The sequence below is a fragment of the Thamnophis elegans genome, chromosome 2 (assembly GCF_009769535.1).
Source record: "Thamnophis elegans isolate rThaEle1 chromosome 2, rThaEle1.pri, whole genome shotgun sequence".
In the NCBI taxonomy this organism is placed as follows: domain Eukaryota; kingdom Metazoa; phylum Chordata; class Lepidosauria; order Squamata; family Colubridae; genus Thamnophis; species Thamnophis elegans.
The window spans coordinates 141,674,032-141,692,067 of record NC_045542.1 but is presented as its reverse complement, the minus strand read 5'-3'; the positions used below and the strand labels follow the sequence as shown (position 1 = coordinate 141,692,067).

The 18,036-nt window shown below is 39.9% G+C and overlaps 1 protein-coding gene across 2 annotated transcripts in view; it reads right to left on the bottom strand.

The window, feature by feature from the left end:
* The window catches only part of C2H3orf67 (chromosome 2 C3orf67 homolog), a 188,772-nt gene that overhangs the window by 55,896 nt on the left and 114,840 nt on the right, over positions 1 to 18,036 (bottom strand). For both annotated transcript variants that reach the window (XM_032238988.1, XM_032238989.1), the window contains exon 14: positions 12,799 to 12,860. In XM_032238988.1, the coding sequence (XP_032094879.1) occupies positions 12,799 to 12,860 (62 nt within the window). The remainder of the gene's footprint in view (positions 1 to 12,798; positions 12,861 to 18,036) is intronic.

Here is an 18,036-nt window from a genome sequence, read left to right as displayed (position 1 = left end):
TGCAACAATGGTGCCCACACATGTCTCCCGACATGTGGCAGAACATTTTGTTCCGGTACAGGCCTTACCAGCCACCTACGGACACATTGTGGACAGCGCACAACCTGTTAGATGTCAAGGTCCTCTTCAAACACAATAGACGAACATCATCAACCAACATACATACATACCTACATACCTACATACATACAATATGCATTGAAATACTGAGGTTAGTCTCGCTGCAGATATTTTAGCTAATATCTTGGGACGTGCTTGGAATGATAGTATTCAATTGTGGGATATCTGGTGAGATGCACACAGAACCAAGTTTTATAAATGCATGTTTCTAAATTACACTGTTTTGACAAATATACTGCAGGGTTCTCTTCAACTATTTCATGTGCTGCAACTTTTAATAAAAGAGGGATTAACTCCAGGTAGTCCTCGATTTACAACCACAATGGAGCCCAGAATTTCTATTGTTAAGCAAGACAGTTGTTAAGTGAATTTTGTCCCATTTTGTGACCTTTCTTGCCATAGATGTGAAGTGAATCACTGCAAATGTTAAATTAGCAACACAGTTGTTAAGTGAGTCTGGCTTCTCCATTGACTTTGCTTATCAGAAAGTTGCAAAAGGCGATCATAGGATGCCAGAACACAGGCAATCGTCATAAATACATGTGTCATAAATACATGTCAAATGTCAAATGTCAAAGAACCCGGGAAAATCAGGCGGGTTTTAGGTCAGGGAGAGGGTGTATTGACCAAATTAGTGCCCTACGACACCTACTAGAACTGCGCCACGAGTACAGGCAGCCAACCTACGTTGCCTTTCTCGACTTTACCGCTGCTTTTGATAGCATTCATAGAGAAAGTCTGTGGAAGTTATTACATCAAGACGGAATTCCAAACAAGCTGTGTGGCATAATAACAGCCCTTTATCGCCATACATCCTGCAAAGTAAAAGCCTATAATGAAGAAAGTGACGCTTTCACTGTAAACTCTGGAGTCAGGCAAGGTGGTATCTTGTCACCAACTTTATTCAACATCGGAATGGATGCCATATTGTCGAAAGCGCTTGATAATCAACCGGGAGGAGTCATTATCTACCCAAATAACTTTATACTGACCGACTTAACATTCGCCGATGACATTGCCCTGATCGCAGATTCGTTGGATTCACTACAAGGCATGGTGGATAGAGTGGCAAAAGAAGCTGCAAGTCTAGGCTTAGTCCTTAGTAGCAACAAGTCCAAGCTTATGATATGCTGCAACCACATAGACGACCAAACCATCCACATTCAAAATGAACCAATTGAAGCTGTTGATCATTTCACCTACCTTGGCAGCAACATTACGGGAAATGGAGATGTTTCTTCAGAAATAAATGCTAGAATTCAAAAAGCAACAATTGCCTGGAGCTCACTCAAGAAACTCTGGGCTAGGGAAGACATTTGCCTGAAAACCAAAGTCCGTATATACAAGGCTGCTATCATACCAACGTTATTATACGGTTGTGAAACCTGGCCAATAAAAATTGCTCATCAACACAAACTGGACTTATTTCAAAACCGTTGCTTGCGTAGACTTACGAAAATCAAGTACTCTGAAAGAATATCCAATGCTGAAATCCGCCGAAGATATGATATCAATGAAAATGTATCTGCCATTATAGAACTTAGATGCTGGCGCTGGCTACGCCATACATTGAGAATGCCAGAAAATCGAATCCCAAAAATTTCCCTGCTTGCAGAGCCTGGTCCGACCTGGAAACGGCCAAAAGGAGGTGTTCGTCTAACCACTCTGCGTCACTTCAAACGGAAAGCCGAAGATATAGTCATGCACCCATTCAATCTTAGCCGAAAATCATATAATAGCGACTGGCTGCACCACCTGACAACCCTAGCCCAGGACCGAAAACAGTGGCGCCAAATTTCCATGGAAGTCGCCTATACCCATGATGGGTGAAGAGGCGTCAAGTACAAGTACAAGTACAAGTCTGAATTTTGGTTATGTGACCCTAGGGATGGTGTAATGGTTGTAAATGTGAAAAACAGTGACAAGTCACTTTTTCAGTGCAATTGTAACTTTGAACAGTCACTGTAATCAACTACCCATAGTCATGTTATATTTGTGAATCAAGTTGAAGATCTTGGAAATAGCAACTGTTTGCCTCAAACTCCACTTTCATGGCATACCTCAAGTGTGTGGTAAGAAGGAACGACAGCAGGTTACAGAAGCATGAATAGAAGTTGGAGTAAATTTATTTTAAGGGCAAGCATGCTTAACTTGGGAAATCTTTTTTTTTTTTACAGTTAACAAGATAGCAAGGAGAGCGGCAAGTACAAAGGCCTAAGGCCACACTGATTCTGATTAAGCAAGATTACAATTTCTCTGAGAACCCTGAGGACAATTAGAGCAGCGTCTCTCAATCTTAGCAACTTTAAGGTATGTGGATTTCAACTCCCAGAATTCCCCAGCCAGCATGCTTCTGGAGAATTCTGGAAGTTGAAATTTATGCATCTTAAAAGTTGCCGAGGTTGAGAAACATTAAATTAGAGCATAGAAGAAGAAGGAAAATAATTTGCCTTTTTAATCCCCCCACCCCACCCCTGTAGGCTCTTTTATATAATGATATGTGACATTAGCATGGCTTCTTTTAGCAAGTTACATTGGTGGTCAGAATTATTTCTTTGAAACTAACCCATGTTGGACATTGTCAGCCTTAGACACCAAAATGAAAACCGCTGGCTTTTGGTCATAAGAAGTAATGTACTGCTATTCCAGAAAGTTTTAACTTTTTGCTCCTAACTTAATTTCCTGTTTGAAACTCTCCAAAATGGGCAAAGTTGAGAAAGAGAAGGATCAGAAAAAAGGAAATAGGTTGAAGCAGGATCACATTTACATTCCTCCTGGAAGAGAAATCCAGAAGACCAAAAGGGTAACTGTCTTTTGTAACTCAGTAACATCAGTAACCATACTGAGTACCGGTAACTGTCTTCTACAAGATTAGAAATCTAGCATGCATCCATCTTGCTTAAACTTAGTTGGGCAGAGAACTTCCATAGTAACTATTTCTACTTCATTCCACTTGTCTTTCTGACGCCATGAAGAGACAGTGTATTGTAGTTTATAATCTGGAGCACCTCTGGCTCATTTTATTGTCCATACGGCTTCCACTAAATATTGCCCTTTTTTAGTATTACAAATTGGTACATTCATATTATTATCCTTCTGGAAGCAAGCATACTTTATTATTCTGACAGGATTTTTAGAATGCCAGATTTTTAGCTGCTGCTTTGGAATACAATTGGGTGCTATCTGTTTTATCAATGTGCTTTTAATGGTATTTTAATTAAGCTTTTAATTCAGATTTTTATTAATATGTTTACTATTTCATTTTTATTGCAAGTGTTGAGGCTGGTGAGGTGGGAATGATTAGTTTAGCTTGAGAGAGAGAGAGAGAGAGAGAGAGATGTTATGCAAAACTTAGCTTAGCTCTCCTCCAAGACCATCAAACCCGCCAGGTATCTGTTAATTTGGAAGGATAAAGGAAAAGAAGTCTAGAGTTTAAATTCTGTAAACTGGACCCATATGTCTGTGACTCCTTTGTTCTGCAATGGACAATTGTCCACTGTGTTTTGCACTCATTCTAAACTACACTTCTAATCTTGCCAAGCAACGTCTAGGGATCTTCTACCAAATTCAGCTAAGAGCTAAGAGTTGAATTTGGGGTGAAGTGTCTGGAGACCTACAATTTACTGCTGTAGCCTAGTAGAATCCAATGTATCTTAGAATAATAATTTGTGTTCAGACATATGATCTAGAGGAGATTCTTTGTTTTTTCTCTCCCTTCTTTTTGGAGAAGGAGAAATGCATTACATTATCCAGTTGTATGCTGTCCCTTCCTTGAGGAAATATAAGTTGTAGCCTGCGATATAGCCAGCCACCTGGGCATTTCGCTATGTGTTTAAAATGAAGCATCCTCTTCTATGTGATTTAACAGATGTCAGGACCTATGTTTCTTCACAGCCCACTTGTTGCGATTCTAGTCCTCCGACCAGCAAACTGTCTGAATTGTTGCATCCCCTCTCTTCCCAACAGGAGCCTTGGGAAGCAGTTTCCTTGAATTTTTTTTCAGTGACTTAGTACATGTCAAGAGCCTGGAGGCCAGTTTAGTAGCAATTGATTTATTTTTTCAGATATCCCATTTCATGGATGAGAATCTCTCTCTCTCTCTTGTTTGTTTATCCATTCTTCCTTTCCTCCCAGCTATTATTTATTTTCCCATTTTGGTTTGTTAAGTAAATAAATAAATACCCATTTCATTTCCTTCCATGGCTTCCCATGCATCCTGAGGTGTCTTGTCTTTCCATTCAATACATAATCCACAACCACAATTTATTCAATAATCTGACAAGTCCTATCTGATACATTTTTTAAAAGCCCTATATTTTACCTACTGCATATAATGGTCCTCTGCTGAATTGCAAAATGGAGAGGATAGATCTCGTATTAAAGGAACAACCTTGCTGCTTTTCAAACTAAACACAATGCAATTGGTCTGACTTTTACCTGTGCCCAAACTCACTTATAATGACTCATTTCCTACTTCCATTAAGACATTACTAGAGCTCACCCAGAGGTGGTATTCAGCCAGTTCTGACTGGTTCTGCTGAAGCAGTAGTGGAATTTTTTAGTAGTTTTGAGAACTGGCAAATACCACCTCTGGCTGGCTCCACCCCCATATATTCGCTGCCTCCTGAGTCCCAGCAAATTGGCTGGGTCTTCTTCTGTTGTCCTGCACAGGAGAATGGAGCTGGAAAGCAGGTTACTGGGATGGGGAGGGAATGTGGATTTTACAGTATCCTTGCCCTGGAGTGGAGTGGGAAGGGAATGGAAATTTTGCAGTATCCTTCCCCCAGGACTGAGGAGGGAATAGGGATTCTGCAGTATTCTTTCCTTGCCACGCCCACCAAGCCATGCCCACCAAGCCACACCATGCCCACAGAACTGGTAGTCAAAAACCTCCTAGTTTCTTCACAAACTCCAAGCTGCACAGAGCCTTCTTAAGAAAGAGAATGGGATAGCATAAAAGCTACGGCTTGAAAAGCTGCTTTTATGTAGTTCCTAGAGACTGCCATTATGCTAACCTATTTCGTTTGAACAATGCATCAAGTGTTCCACCAATCTTTTTGGTATCCATTTCATATCTACTTATTTGGAAGGTGGGAGAAAGAGAGACAACGAGAAGGAGGGCACATGTGTGTATGTGGTTTCCTTTGCAATAGGCAATTGACTTATGTATGTGTGATATCATTCTTGTCTGCAATAAAGTTTCAAACCTTATCTGGGTATCTGCTGTCAAAACAAGCTGGGAGCCAAGCTAATGGTTAATTGCCTGGAGACTTAAGTTTAATTGCCAAACCTGACTCTTATTGTTAGCTGCCTTGAGTGCAGTTTATTAATTCAGAAAATATATTAAGAAATCAATCAATCAATCAATCACATCTTATATAGCCTGGGGCTAAAGAGCTGTTGCCCCCATCTCGAATGGTATGACTGTTGTGTTTTTAAATTATGTATTGTTATGTTTTGTCTTTTATTTTCTGTCTGTACCCCTCTTCCCTGATTTGAATTGTGAGCCGCCCTGAGTCCCCTTCGGGAGAAAAGGGAGGCATATAAATATAATATAATAAAATCAAATCAAATATAGAAGAATCTTCCTTAACTTGGCATTCTCTAGATAAGTTCTTCCAGTGCTTTCTGTGGATGATGGAACTCCACCTGGAAAGCATCAGGTTTGGAAAGGAGATTAAAGGAAATAGCATAAAAGATGTCATAACTCATCAGGGAAAAGGAACAGATTGTGCAATTGGGTTAAGGAAATAAGATAGCAATGATAATCATATAGTATCAAGAAAAGTTACCATGGATGAGAAGAAGACATCAACTTGGAAATGTATTTCTATATTGCAGGATTAGAATTAATGGAAACATTTATGGGGACTAATTCATTTTATGTGCACAGCAATGAAGTTGGGTAAATTCTGCAAAATTAGAGGTAAGGCCAAATTAACTTCCTGGTTGGGCAATTTAAATCAAGGTTTCTTATGATTTTTTTGCCTTCAATATTGTACTGACTTTATAGGGTGAACAAGCAAAAAGAAAGGCAACAGCCAAAGGAGTGATGCCGGCTTTAATTATGATTAAGCATATGATCCCTGACAATTATTCATCTATTGGTTAAATTCTATTGACTCCTCTAAAAAAACATTCCATTTAGGAAAGGAAACGGGGGAGGGAGACACTGCATCTTTCCCAAGTTTAAACTGCACCTGATTACTCTTCCAGGTGTTATTTGTATACCTGATCAATTCAGTTATAGCAGGGATCCCAACCCCTGGGCCATGGACTAGTCCCGGTACGTGGTCAATTAGGAACTGGGCTTCACAGCTGGAGGTGAGTGGCAGATGAGTGAGCGAGTGAAGTTTCATTTGTATTTGCAGCTGCTCCCCAGCGCTAGCGTCACCTCCTCAGCTCCACCTCAGTTCATCAGGCAACACATTGTCATGGGACCATGAAACCTAGTATAAACTGCACTTGCAAAGGATCCAGGTTGCACCCTCCCCTCCCCCCCCCCCGAGTCCATGAAAAATTGTCTTTCACAAAACGTCCCTGGTGCCAAAAAGGTTGGGGACCGCTGATTTATAATACATCTTGTTAAGCTTTTTCTTCAAAGAAAGGCACTGTTCAGCCCATGTTTGTAACTTTGCTTTGGATATCATTAGAAATAAATGGCTGCTATTAAATTCTGTAGTTTCTGAATGCAATGCTAATGTTACATATCATTTAAAAAACTCCACCATTTCTTCCAAAGTTGGAAATCCTATTCTCATGCTGTTTTTCCTAAATAGGCATATTTCATAATGATTGAGATGTTTCGATGTCTCTTGCTAATTTACATAAATTATACTGAATTCCCAGATGCTATCTTACCTGATTTTTCTGAATTAGGTTTATTTTTGTAGGAGGTATAGTATTTATTAAGCAATCAAATTTTGGTTTCTTTCTTAAAGGAAGCAATTTGGTAAGTTTACATGTTAAAGAATACTTCCAAATCATACACTAGAGAAATGATTCATGTTTTCTTCTTTACTTTTGTTTTTGTTTTTTGTTAGAATTTCTTCATGTTATCCACTCTCCAACAATTAGTTGATCTTTTTAAAAGATCAACAAGATGGGACAATTTTTCCTTAGGCTGTATATTGCACCTTACTACATCTACCAGGCCTTTTAAAAATAATGATGTAGGTTGATCTCATAATCACATATTTATATTTATAGCTCAGTAACACCTTTTTGGCAGGTTGCCAAATTCATTGAGGAACTAGCAAGTGATGTATTTTACAGATTGCTTGTGCATCTCAGAATGAAATTAAGATTTTAAAGTGTGTGGATCTTAAGTGTTTGTAAGTTTTAATTTTTAATAATTTTTCTTAAACAAATAAGAATTTATTAATTAAATTGAAGATGGAAGACTTGGCAGCCGACCTCTGGGGTTTGGAAGCCGCAGAAGAAGCCATGCTGGGATGGCAGTGGCGGCGGCATCCTGCCCCTGCAGGGAGAGCTGGGCCAGGGCATGGTGAGGCTGGGAGGTGCGCAAGTGGGGAGCGGAAAAGCCGCTCACGCAACCCCCCTCTCCATGTGTGCAGAGTGCCATTCACTGACCTAGGGGTATTCCAAAGGCACCAAGCTGCGGGAGTCGGGGGCAGGGGAACAGGCGTTCATGCGGCTTGGTGCCTTTGGGATACCCTAGGTCAGTGAATGGTGCTGTGCCTGGCTGGAAAGGGGGTTTCCAGGCGGCTGCTCGTGAGTGTGGTCATCTCATGGCTGCTGTGTTGCGCTGTTGTGACAGCGCAACACAGCCGTTAACCCTTGAGGCTGTACCCGGCTCTTCGGGAGCCTGCTTGCAAGAGAGCAGCTACCCGGCAACCCCAAAACAATAAGCCCTCCCCCAATAATAAGGCCCAAGCCATATTTTGGGGGTCAAAAGAAAATAAGACCGTGTCTTATTTTCGGGAAAACACGGTAATAAAACAAAGCAAACGTGAGAATAAATGGATCATCACAAGGACAAGATTCTTTTGGTTGCTTTATGTACTTCTGAACAATAAGGAACACTTGCCTTGACGATAGATGCATTTGGGGGCTTTTTCCCCATAGCAGAGTCAATGTGCTTTCCTCCTGTCCATCTGATGTGGCAGAAATATGTGCTGATATGCTTTGCACTGCCTGCATTGGTAAGCCATATTGTGTTTCAGTAATAAGGCTAACAACTGGTGCTGTCCACCCACATATAAAGCAGGACAACTTGAGGAAAGTGATTGATGGACTCCCTGCTGGTAGGAAAATCAACTAACAATTGCTCTCCCTACGGAGAGAAAAATGGTTACATCAGTTGTCAAAATGCAGATCTCGGCTAGCTCATCTACACAGGTTCATTTGTGGGCACATCTGTGTGACAAAATAGGCATGCAGCCCTGCTTGTCTGGGTAAAATCTTCACGGATCAAGTACTGTACCAAAAAAATATACAACCCATTGTGGAGGGGATCAGTTGTGTATTTTGTCCAATAAAGCAGGTAACTATATAGTTGCTCATATCTCTCAAAACATTTTGAATGGAAGGAATGACACACCTGATCCATAGAGGAAAGATGGGTAGGCACAAAGAGGAGTAGGGCAAGGGGTTCTTTGATGCTACTACACCCCCCATCCCTGCCCCATATATCAGGAACTGCAGCTTTCTTGCATTGGGAGAGCTAAAGAACATCCTCAACTTTCTCTTCTCATGTAGGGTATGCAGGGCAATGTGGGGTTAGAGAGAAACAAGTAAGATACTTCTTGGCAAAAGACCTAATTTCTTCTCATTTCCTTCTCTTCCAGGCTTCCTGGAAGGCCAGAGAAGTACAAGAGTAAGAGTGGCTCTTTAGATGACCACCCCTTGTGGTTAGGCTGCCCTCGTATGGTTCAGATGCATAGCATAATATATAAAAAGAGGTAGATATCCACTGTCCAGTCATGTCCGACACATGGAGGCGGTGCTCATCTCTGTTTCCTAGGCAAAGGAATCAGTGTTGTCCAAAGATGCTTCCATTATCACGTGGCCAGCATGGCTATAATGCCAAAGGCGCATGGAACACTATTATCTTCCTACTGAAGTGGTACCTATTTAGAATAGAATAACAGAGTTGGAAGGGACCTTGGAGGCCTTCTAGTCCAAACCCCTGCTTAGGCAGGAAAGCCTACACCACTTCAGATAAATGGTTATCCAACATCTTCTTAAAGACTTCCAGTGTTGGAGCATTCACATCTTCTGGAGGCAAGCTGTTCCACTGATTAATTGTTCTCACTGTCAGGAAATTTCTCCTTAGTTTTACGTTGCTTCTCTCATTGATTAGTTTCCACCCATTACTTCTTGGCCTACTCTCAGGTGCTTTGGAGAATAGTTTGACTCCCTCTTCTTTGTGGCAGCCCCTGAGATATCAGAACACTGCTATCATGTCTCCCCTAGTCCTTATTTTTTTTATTAAACTAGACATACCCAGTTCCTGCAACCGTTCTTCATATGTTTTAACCTCCAGTCCCCTAATCATCTTTGTTGCTCTTCTCTGCACTCTTTCTAGAGCTTCAACATCTTTTTTACATTGTGGCAACCACCACTAGATGCAGTATTCCAAGTGTGGCCTTACCAAGGCATTATAAAGTGGTATTAACATTTCACGTGATCTTGATTCTATCCCTCTGTTTAGGCAGCCTAGAACTGTGTTGGCTTTTTTGGCAGCTGCTGCACACTGCTAGCTCCTATTTAAATGGTTGCCCACTAGAATTCCAAAATCCCACTCACAGTTGCTACTATTGAGCAAGGTACCACCTATATTGTACCTGTGCATTTTGTTTTTCTTGCCTAAATGTAGATCCTTACTTTTTTCACCATTGAATTTCATTTTATTAGATGTTCAAGTTTATCAAGATTCTTCTGTATGTTAAGCCTAATGTCTGGAGTGTTGGCTATTCCTGCCAGCTTGGTGTCATCTACAAATTTGATGAGTTCCCCATTTATTCCCTCGTCCAAATCATTGATGAAGATGTTGAAGAGTTCTGGGCCCAAAACAGAGCCTTGGGGTACTCCACTGCATACTTCCCTCCATGTAATTTATCTACTTGCATTTGCATGCTTTTGAACTGCTAGATTGGCATGAGATGGGAAAAGAAGAGGAGCCCATCCCGTCATGTGGTACTTGAATCTCGAACTGCCAATCTTTTGGTCAATAAGCCCAGTGTCTTAACCTCTAGGTCACCATGATCCTATAGCATAATACACTGGTGTCCCAAGGTGCTTTTTTTTCAACTGGGCTCTTAGGTGTTTTTTTTAAAAAGACATTTCGCTTCTCATCCAAGAAGTTCTTCAGCTTCTGCCTTCAAAGAAAAACCAGAAAGGCCAGTTCCCTCTTGAAAAAAAGCACCTTTGGGACAACCATGACCTTCATGACTGAGAATCTGCATAGACAATACACTGGTGTGTATTTTCAGGGGTCTAGTGGTCTTCGAGAGGACCACTGGACATGAATCAAAAAAGTTGTGTGTCATGCATCAGATTCTCTAGTACCACTGGGGGTGGAATGGATTGATTTGTAGGGAAGAGTGAGTAGAGAGCCATTTGCCCTACTTTCCTTCCCATCAACAAATCTATGATTCTTCAAATCATCTGCATGGAATCAGATAACTTTTGGCTAAACATCAAGTTCTTCCCTTTTCTTGCCATTCTTCCAAACACCAAAGGTCAGTAAAGTGCTGCACATCTAGATTTCTGAATTTGCAGGAAAATTGGGGAGGTGATGGTGGGGTGGATGAAGCAAGAATTTCTTATTGGAGTTTGGTAGTTGAGTTAAAGAGAGAGTCCTTTTCCTTGACATCAATACCTTCTAGTTAGCTATTCCTAGAATTTAAGAAAGAAACTGTCACAGATAAAAGAATTCTACTAGTGCTTAAAAATGCAAAAGTGACTACTGGAGAGAAAGAACTTTTCAGTTGTGATCTGTAAATGCTTCTGGTATGTTTGGATTCTTATTACAAAACGAGAAGAAATTAATACTCTATTGTTGCTAACATTGTGCTTAATTAAAAGAAAATGTTAGCATTTTGTACATTTGCCTGAAGAAAAAGCTAGAAGATTGGAGCAATGAGTAGCCACATCTCAGGTGATGAGAGAAGAAGGAAGTTTATCAAATTAAACAAAGGAGGTTTTTGTATCAAGAGCCGTAAGAGGAAGACCATCAAAAAGAAGCAATGCCAATGACTAAGAATCTCCATAAGTAGATTTAGAAGCTATTCTGCAGTAGGAAAATATAGAAAGATTTAAGAATCTGACAGAACAAAAAAGGGTTTTGAGACTTCAGGGAAAGAAACATGTACCATGGAACAGGACAAGATAGTGGACCTTCAAGGGGAAATAAAATGAAAAGAAATGAAATGAAAAGTAGAACTTTTATAAACTTCACAGACTTTGTTGCCTAATGTATAGAGTGTGGAAAATAGACGCAATATGTCTGAATTGCTACTACAAAAAGGTAACTTTGATTTAATTATGTATGGAAAGCTGGGTCAATCACAGGAAGGCTCTTTAAAAAAAATCAAGGTGCATTTACTGTCATCTACTCAGGGATACAGAAATCAATTCAGTTGCTGGAATTCTCATAAGCCAACTCTTATCTTCTTAATAATAATATCTTCTTAATCGTAACAGATGCTATGAGAATCATGCTTGGAAAGAACTAATTTTAGTTTTAGGCAGCTGCCCACAAGCTTTATATTATGACATAGCAAAAACTGAGGTCCAGCCAGTACCAAGGTCCACTGAATATGCTGCTGTCTTCATCAGTGCACTATAAGCTTATCCTCCCCAGTTCACATCAGATTAAATTTTAAAAAATCGTAGAACAATTTAACACAAATTTGGAAAAATTCTTGCAGCAAAGATAAACAAAGAAAAAGAATTTTCTTCATTCTAAAGTCTTTGTACAAAGTGCTTTTGATTCCTAAGCCAGGTTTTCCTTGAGCTAGCTTTTTAAAAGAGTTTTCTAATACCCATAGGAATTATTTTGTCAAGAGATTATTTGAACATCTGTCTTTCAGATAATCTAGAAAAGGGGGCACAATGCCCTTGCCCTGTAAAAGAAAGCCTGAGTTATGAGAGTGTCCCACAGAGGTAAATATTCTACCTTAGCCTGTGCTTCTTATGAAAACAATCTCTCTAGTTAAGAAATCATCTTCAGTTCAGATAAGATGGGGGGGGGGGAGGAATCAATGTTTTTTCAATTTTTGCCTCTTTTCTAAGGGGAGCATTACTGAATTCTTGAAACTATTTTCAAGACATAGGAATACAAAAAGATAGTAAAGCACTGTTCTAGGTTCAAGACAGCCACTTCTGAATTCCAGGACTTGTGATGATAAATGCTTTCCAATTTATTTGTTTCCAGTCTGTGGACACTGCTGTTGTTTGTGGTTGCTAAAAATGAATGCACTGGTCCAAATACACTCAACTGCTGAGCCACATATCAGCAATCATTTCCATTCCTCAGGTTTCTACTTATGCGTGAGCATAAGTGTGGTCAAGGCTGGAAATACACATTTCCTTTTAAGATGGAGAAACTGGCAGTAAGATTTAAGAGTACACAAAAGAAAAGTTACACTGACTGGTTCTCCCCGTATTCTCAACACATCGGTTTTGCCTGGGCTGTAAACAGCAACTTACCTTGGGTTGGACTGAGAAAGAGGATTCATTTCTTTCTGATAGTGACTTCCTTGATTAACAGGCTGCAAAAGAAACAAGAAATAAGGAGTCAAACAATGATTTTGCCTGTGTTCTTTCAATGTACATAAATCTGAACTGTAACTAATTATTTACAAAGTATATTATGTATATTTAATTCTTACAAAAAGTTAAAAAAAATATTCTTTCTTAGTTCCAAAAATTCCCCAAAGATGTTGGTGGAAATATGGAAGGTGTCAGGCCGAATCGCCTCCAGAAGCACAGAAGATGCTGGACCAACTCAAATCTGCAGCTGAAAAAATTGGCTTAATCATAAACACGTCCAAGACTGTTTGCCTCGCACACAAGATTCCCGATCCTGGCCTATTGCTCAATACTCAAACTTTAAAATGTGTTGAAACATTTACGTATCTTGGTGCGAAGATATCGTCCAGTACGTTTATCGATACCGAAGACATAAACCATCGATTAGCAAGAGCCTCAACAACATCCGCAAAATTATACTTTCGACTGTGGTCGTCCCAACAAATATCCAGGCCCACAAAAATGAAAATATTTAATGCTTTGATCATACCAATACTCCTCTATTCATCTGAATCATGGACCTTTACAAAAGCTCAACTACAAAAATTGGAGGTGTTCCAAATGCGATGCCTACACACCATAAGCGGGCTCAGTCTACATGATCGGAAAACAAATGACTATATACGGAAACTGTGCCTGAACCAACCAACCATCGAAATACTTGTAAGGAGCAACCGAATGCGATGGGCAGGGCACGTTTGGAGAATGAACAGCAACTCCTGGCCCAAAATAACCATTGAAGCACCCGTGCCCAAAACCTGGAAGGTGCATAAGAACGCCCCACGGAAAACATGGATGAAGCTGATTGAAGAAGACCTCTCGCGAATCCATTTTACCATACGAGATGGCAAAACTGCCGCTCAAAATCGCAAACAATGGGTGGCGATGGTTCGGGATGCATGCGACTCTACAGCAAAGGGATTGGCGATGCCGTACCGACGCTAAAGACTCAAGTCAAGTCAAGTGTCAGGCCTGCAGCCATATTTGCCTGTAGATCTCAGGCCTGTCACACTTTCTATTATTCTACTATGTATTTTCTATTGTAGGAAAATGGGAGGGGGGATTGTACGGACCTAGATGATATGTAGCCATAACAAAATTCTTTCTAGAAAGCCAAGGTCATCCTTTGTCTTTGCACCTGATTGGAACTGGATGGGTGGAAGCTGCAAGACCATATGATGGACTTGTAGGTGTGGGGGCAAGATCTTGAACTTTCAACTGGGTGGGAAAACCGGGAAGCCGTCAGATTTGGGTTTTCCCAGATGTGCCAACATGGCTCTCTTAATAAATTGGAACTTTGAGCAATTCTTTGCCTTGGACTCTGATTTAATTTTGGATGCTATTTGGAACCCTGACATTAGGATAGCAAGGGGCAGATCTGTGTAATATAAATTCACATAGTCAATAAGATAATATATTTTTATATTGAATGAATCTGTGTCTGTGACATGAGGTTGTGATGGATATAAGCATCTCCTTGCATACAGGTTTCTCTCTCCAAACCTCACTAATACTCCAAATCAGTTCAATGCTCAATTGTCCTTCATACAGCTGATTCAGAAATATGGAGATTCTCCATGTGTCAGTTAGTGCAATCTAACTGATCAACAGGAGAGAATAAAAATATCACTCAAACAGCACTTACCCCCTTCTATGCTTTGTTTAGTTGTTTAGTGAGTTGCAATAAATAATAGTACTGAGTGCACTTGTTAAAAGGATTTAAATGCCATGCCATTATGCTTCATGTCCCAAATTTAACAGAACAGTGAATGGTGAAAGATAGCATTTTCCCCATAGTGGTTCAGCATCGCTCTGGTTGAACCTCTGTGAGAAAGGAGGAGAGCCCCAGGGAGAAAATTTCTAGCATATCCCAGACATGTACTCCTGAGCTTCCAGCTGTATGTGTAGACCAGCAAAATACTTAAAAAATATCTAGTCCCTTGGACTGCAAGGAGATGAAACCGATCAGTCCTAGAGGAGATCAACCCTGACTGCTCTTTAGAAGGCCAGATCCTGAAGATGAAACTCAAATACTTTGGCCACCTAATGAGAAAGAAGGACTCACTGGAGAAGAGCCTAATGCTGAGAATGATTGGGGGCAAAAGAAGTAGGGGACAGCAGAGAATGAGGTGGATGGATGGAGTCACTGAAGCAGTTGGAGTGAGCTTAAATGGACTCCAGAGGATGGTAGAGGACAGGAAGAGGACAGAGGAACATTGTCCATGGGGTCGCAATGGGTCGGACACAACTTCGCAACTAACAGCAACTAATTTTTTAGTATCCACTGAGAAAGGCTTTAACATTGGCCTGATGTAATTTTGAAAGGCGGATACAAAACAACTCTATTTGCTGCTTGATTATGTCTACTGTGTCTACAGGTACCACAGAATCCTTTGCAAACATTTTACTGTGCTGCTGATCTTATATCAATATTAGAATCTGTTTTATTTTCCCATGCCTGGTAAAAATAGTTTTCTCTGATCTCTGATTTCTATACATAAAAACTGCTTTCTGATCAAAGGGACTTTAAACTCCTGGATGTTGCCATATTCTCTTATGCTGCTAGTAAGCAAAGCTGACCTATCCCTTACTATAACTGGCCTAAATTTTGAACACTATTAAATATGTATATAAGATACCTATTACATTACTCTGTTTTACTTTAATCCATTCCTGTTTTAGATTTTTAGCCTTTTGCCTTAATTTCAGACAAATAATATTGGGGGGGGGGTTGGGGAGGGGGAGGGAGGAGGTCCTAGAAACATAGTTTCCAATGGTAAAATAGTGACAGTAATGCTTCGTATTATTCTTTTAGTTTGTGTTTTATGTTTGGTCCTCCTCTTTTACTTTTAAAGTGTTTGCTATTTGTTTCATTCTATACTGGTCTTTGACCAAGATTTAAGTATTTTAAAACAAACCCTACCCTGAAGAAAATGGCTTATCTCCAATGTGTTTGAAACATCACTGTTTTGTATGTGGAAAATCAGACTTGAAATGCTTCTAGATGCATCACAGCTGGAAATAAATTGATTAGTTCCTGAACGTGTAAGGAGATTACCTCATTCTCTTCTTTCCTCAATTCCCTTCCTTCTTTGCAAATTCCAGAGTTGGATTTGATGCAAAACAGTCACTTTAAAAAAGTGTATTATACTTGACAGCTAAGCAGACTAATATGAAATTCTCAAAGCTGTTATATCTTTTGGAGCATCTGCTAAACAATTTATATTTCAGTAATATTTCCTGACACACCTAGTGACTACATTTCATTTTTTGGTAAACTATCTTTGACTGCAGAGTACAGCTTTAGTGCATTGTTGTTATTAATGTATGTAAGCATCTGCTCCTGCCTGCTTGCCTATAGGAATTCTGAACCTTTGTAGCTTGAGAGAAAATCCCTCTCCTCCATCCAATTTTATTAAAGCTACAACAAAACTAGAAGGACATCAGATAATCATGCCACAGTAGCATATGGTTGAAGCCAGGCTAGTACAGGAGGAAGGTCAAATAACTCTGTACATAAATATGAATATTTATATTTAAATGTGAATATTTATATCAAAAATATACAAAGCGTACATTCTAAACAAGAAAGATAAACGATAGACAAAGAACAGCCTTCTGGTGGTGCTGTTGCCATAGATTAGATCTAGGGATAAAGAGGTTATCTCAAATTCAGCCAACATCTAGAACAAAAGCATTGCTTTCTAGTGAGAAGTTGTCTATAATCTACAAAGCAAAAATCAGCAAAGCTCTGATGAGTAAGTAAGATTGGAAGAAAGTAGGATTAATTAGAACAAGTCTAGATTGTATCATTTCTCACAAGAAACGTTATGCGTAACATACACCTTTCTCTCTGAAAGCGAGGGGAACTAAAATTAAGCATCAGTTTTTAAAAAAAATACAAGCCTTGGAATCGCAGAATATTGAAAGAAGAAATGAAGTTGGTCACAGCAGTTTGGTTTCACTCATTATACAAAATGTTCCTATGCAGGGCCTAATTTTTATCAGCCCCGGAGCCGTAGATGGTAACATACTTCTGGAAATCTAAAGCAGACCAAGTGAATACATGCCTTGTTTAATGTCAAAACCCAAGTTCTAATGACAGAGTGGAAGAACTTGACATATATATTCCTATAGGAGAAAATATACCATAACGTACTTTAAGAGACCTTCGGGCACATGAAATGAATTCTAAATTCATAACAGGTATCACACACTGAAGGATTTATGATATTCAGTTTAAATATGTTGTTCAAAGTCTCATGGGAACCTCACATATTTTTTAAAATGGATCATTGGTTTGAACATCATGCATTTGGGGCATTTATAATATGCACACTCCCCGAGGAACCATCTATTGTGCTTAGCAAACATAATTGGCTTTTTAAAAATAATCAGGAGAATCCAACAATCACAGAAAATACAGAAATAACCAAAAACTCCATGTAAAATGCATTAGAAATGTGAATATGATCAGTGCTGCAATAAAAGCCTTCTTCCTACCTCTGTGTTCATAATTGGAGGAATTCTGAGTCAGCAGCACCATTCTCTGAAAGCAGCCCTATTGTATAAATTGACAACAACAACCATTTTAGCCTAGCTACTCTGAAGAAGAATAAAGGGAGACAAGCAAGTCGTTAGTTGTGGCAGATGACTTTCACTAGACAACAGATGACTTTTTCACTAGACAAACAGCTGACACAGGCTGGATAGGGAAGCTTAAGGGAGCCTGACTTTCAGTTGGGCTTTTTCCAATAGCCTTGAAAACAAATCAAGAACTTCAATTGCCAAGAATATCAATGACATTGCATGAGACTTATAATCCCCCCCTCCCAAACTACAGGAAAATGCCTCAAAAGTATATACTACGAGCATCAGAATAGCTAGAGCCAAAATCTACTGAGTGATTTTGGCCCTTTGGAACGAGCTCCACGCAGAGATTCGGACCCTCACCTTTCTCCAGGCCTTCCGAAAAGCTGTTAAAACCTGGCTGTGTCGGCAGGCCTGGGGTCGATGAGTTCCCTTCCCCTCTCGAATCGTGTGGCTGTTGGTTGTTTTTTTATATGCCCTGTACTTTTTGTGTAGTTTTTGTGTTTCCCTTCCCCTCCTTGGGTTTGTGCGTCGCCCTGAGTCCCG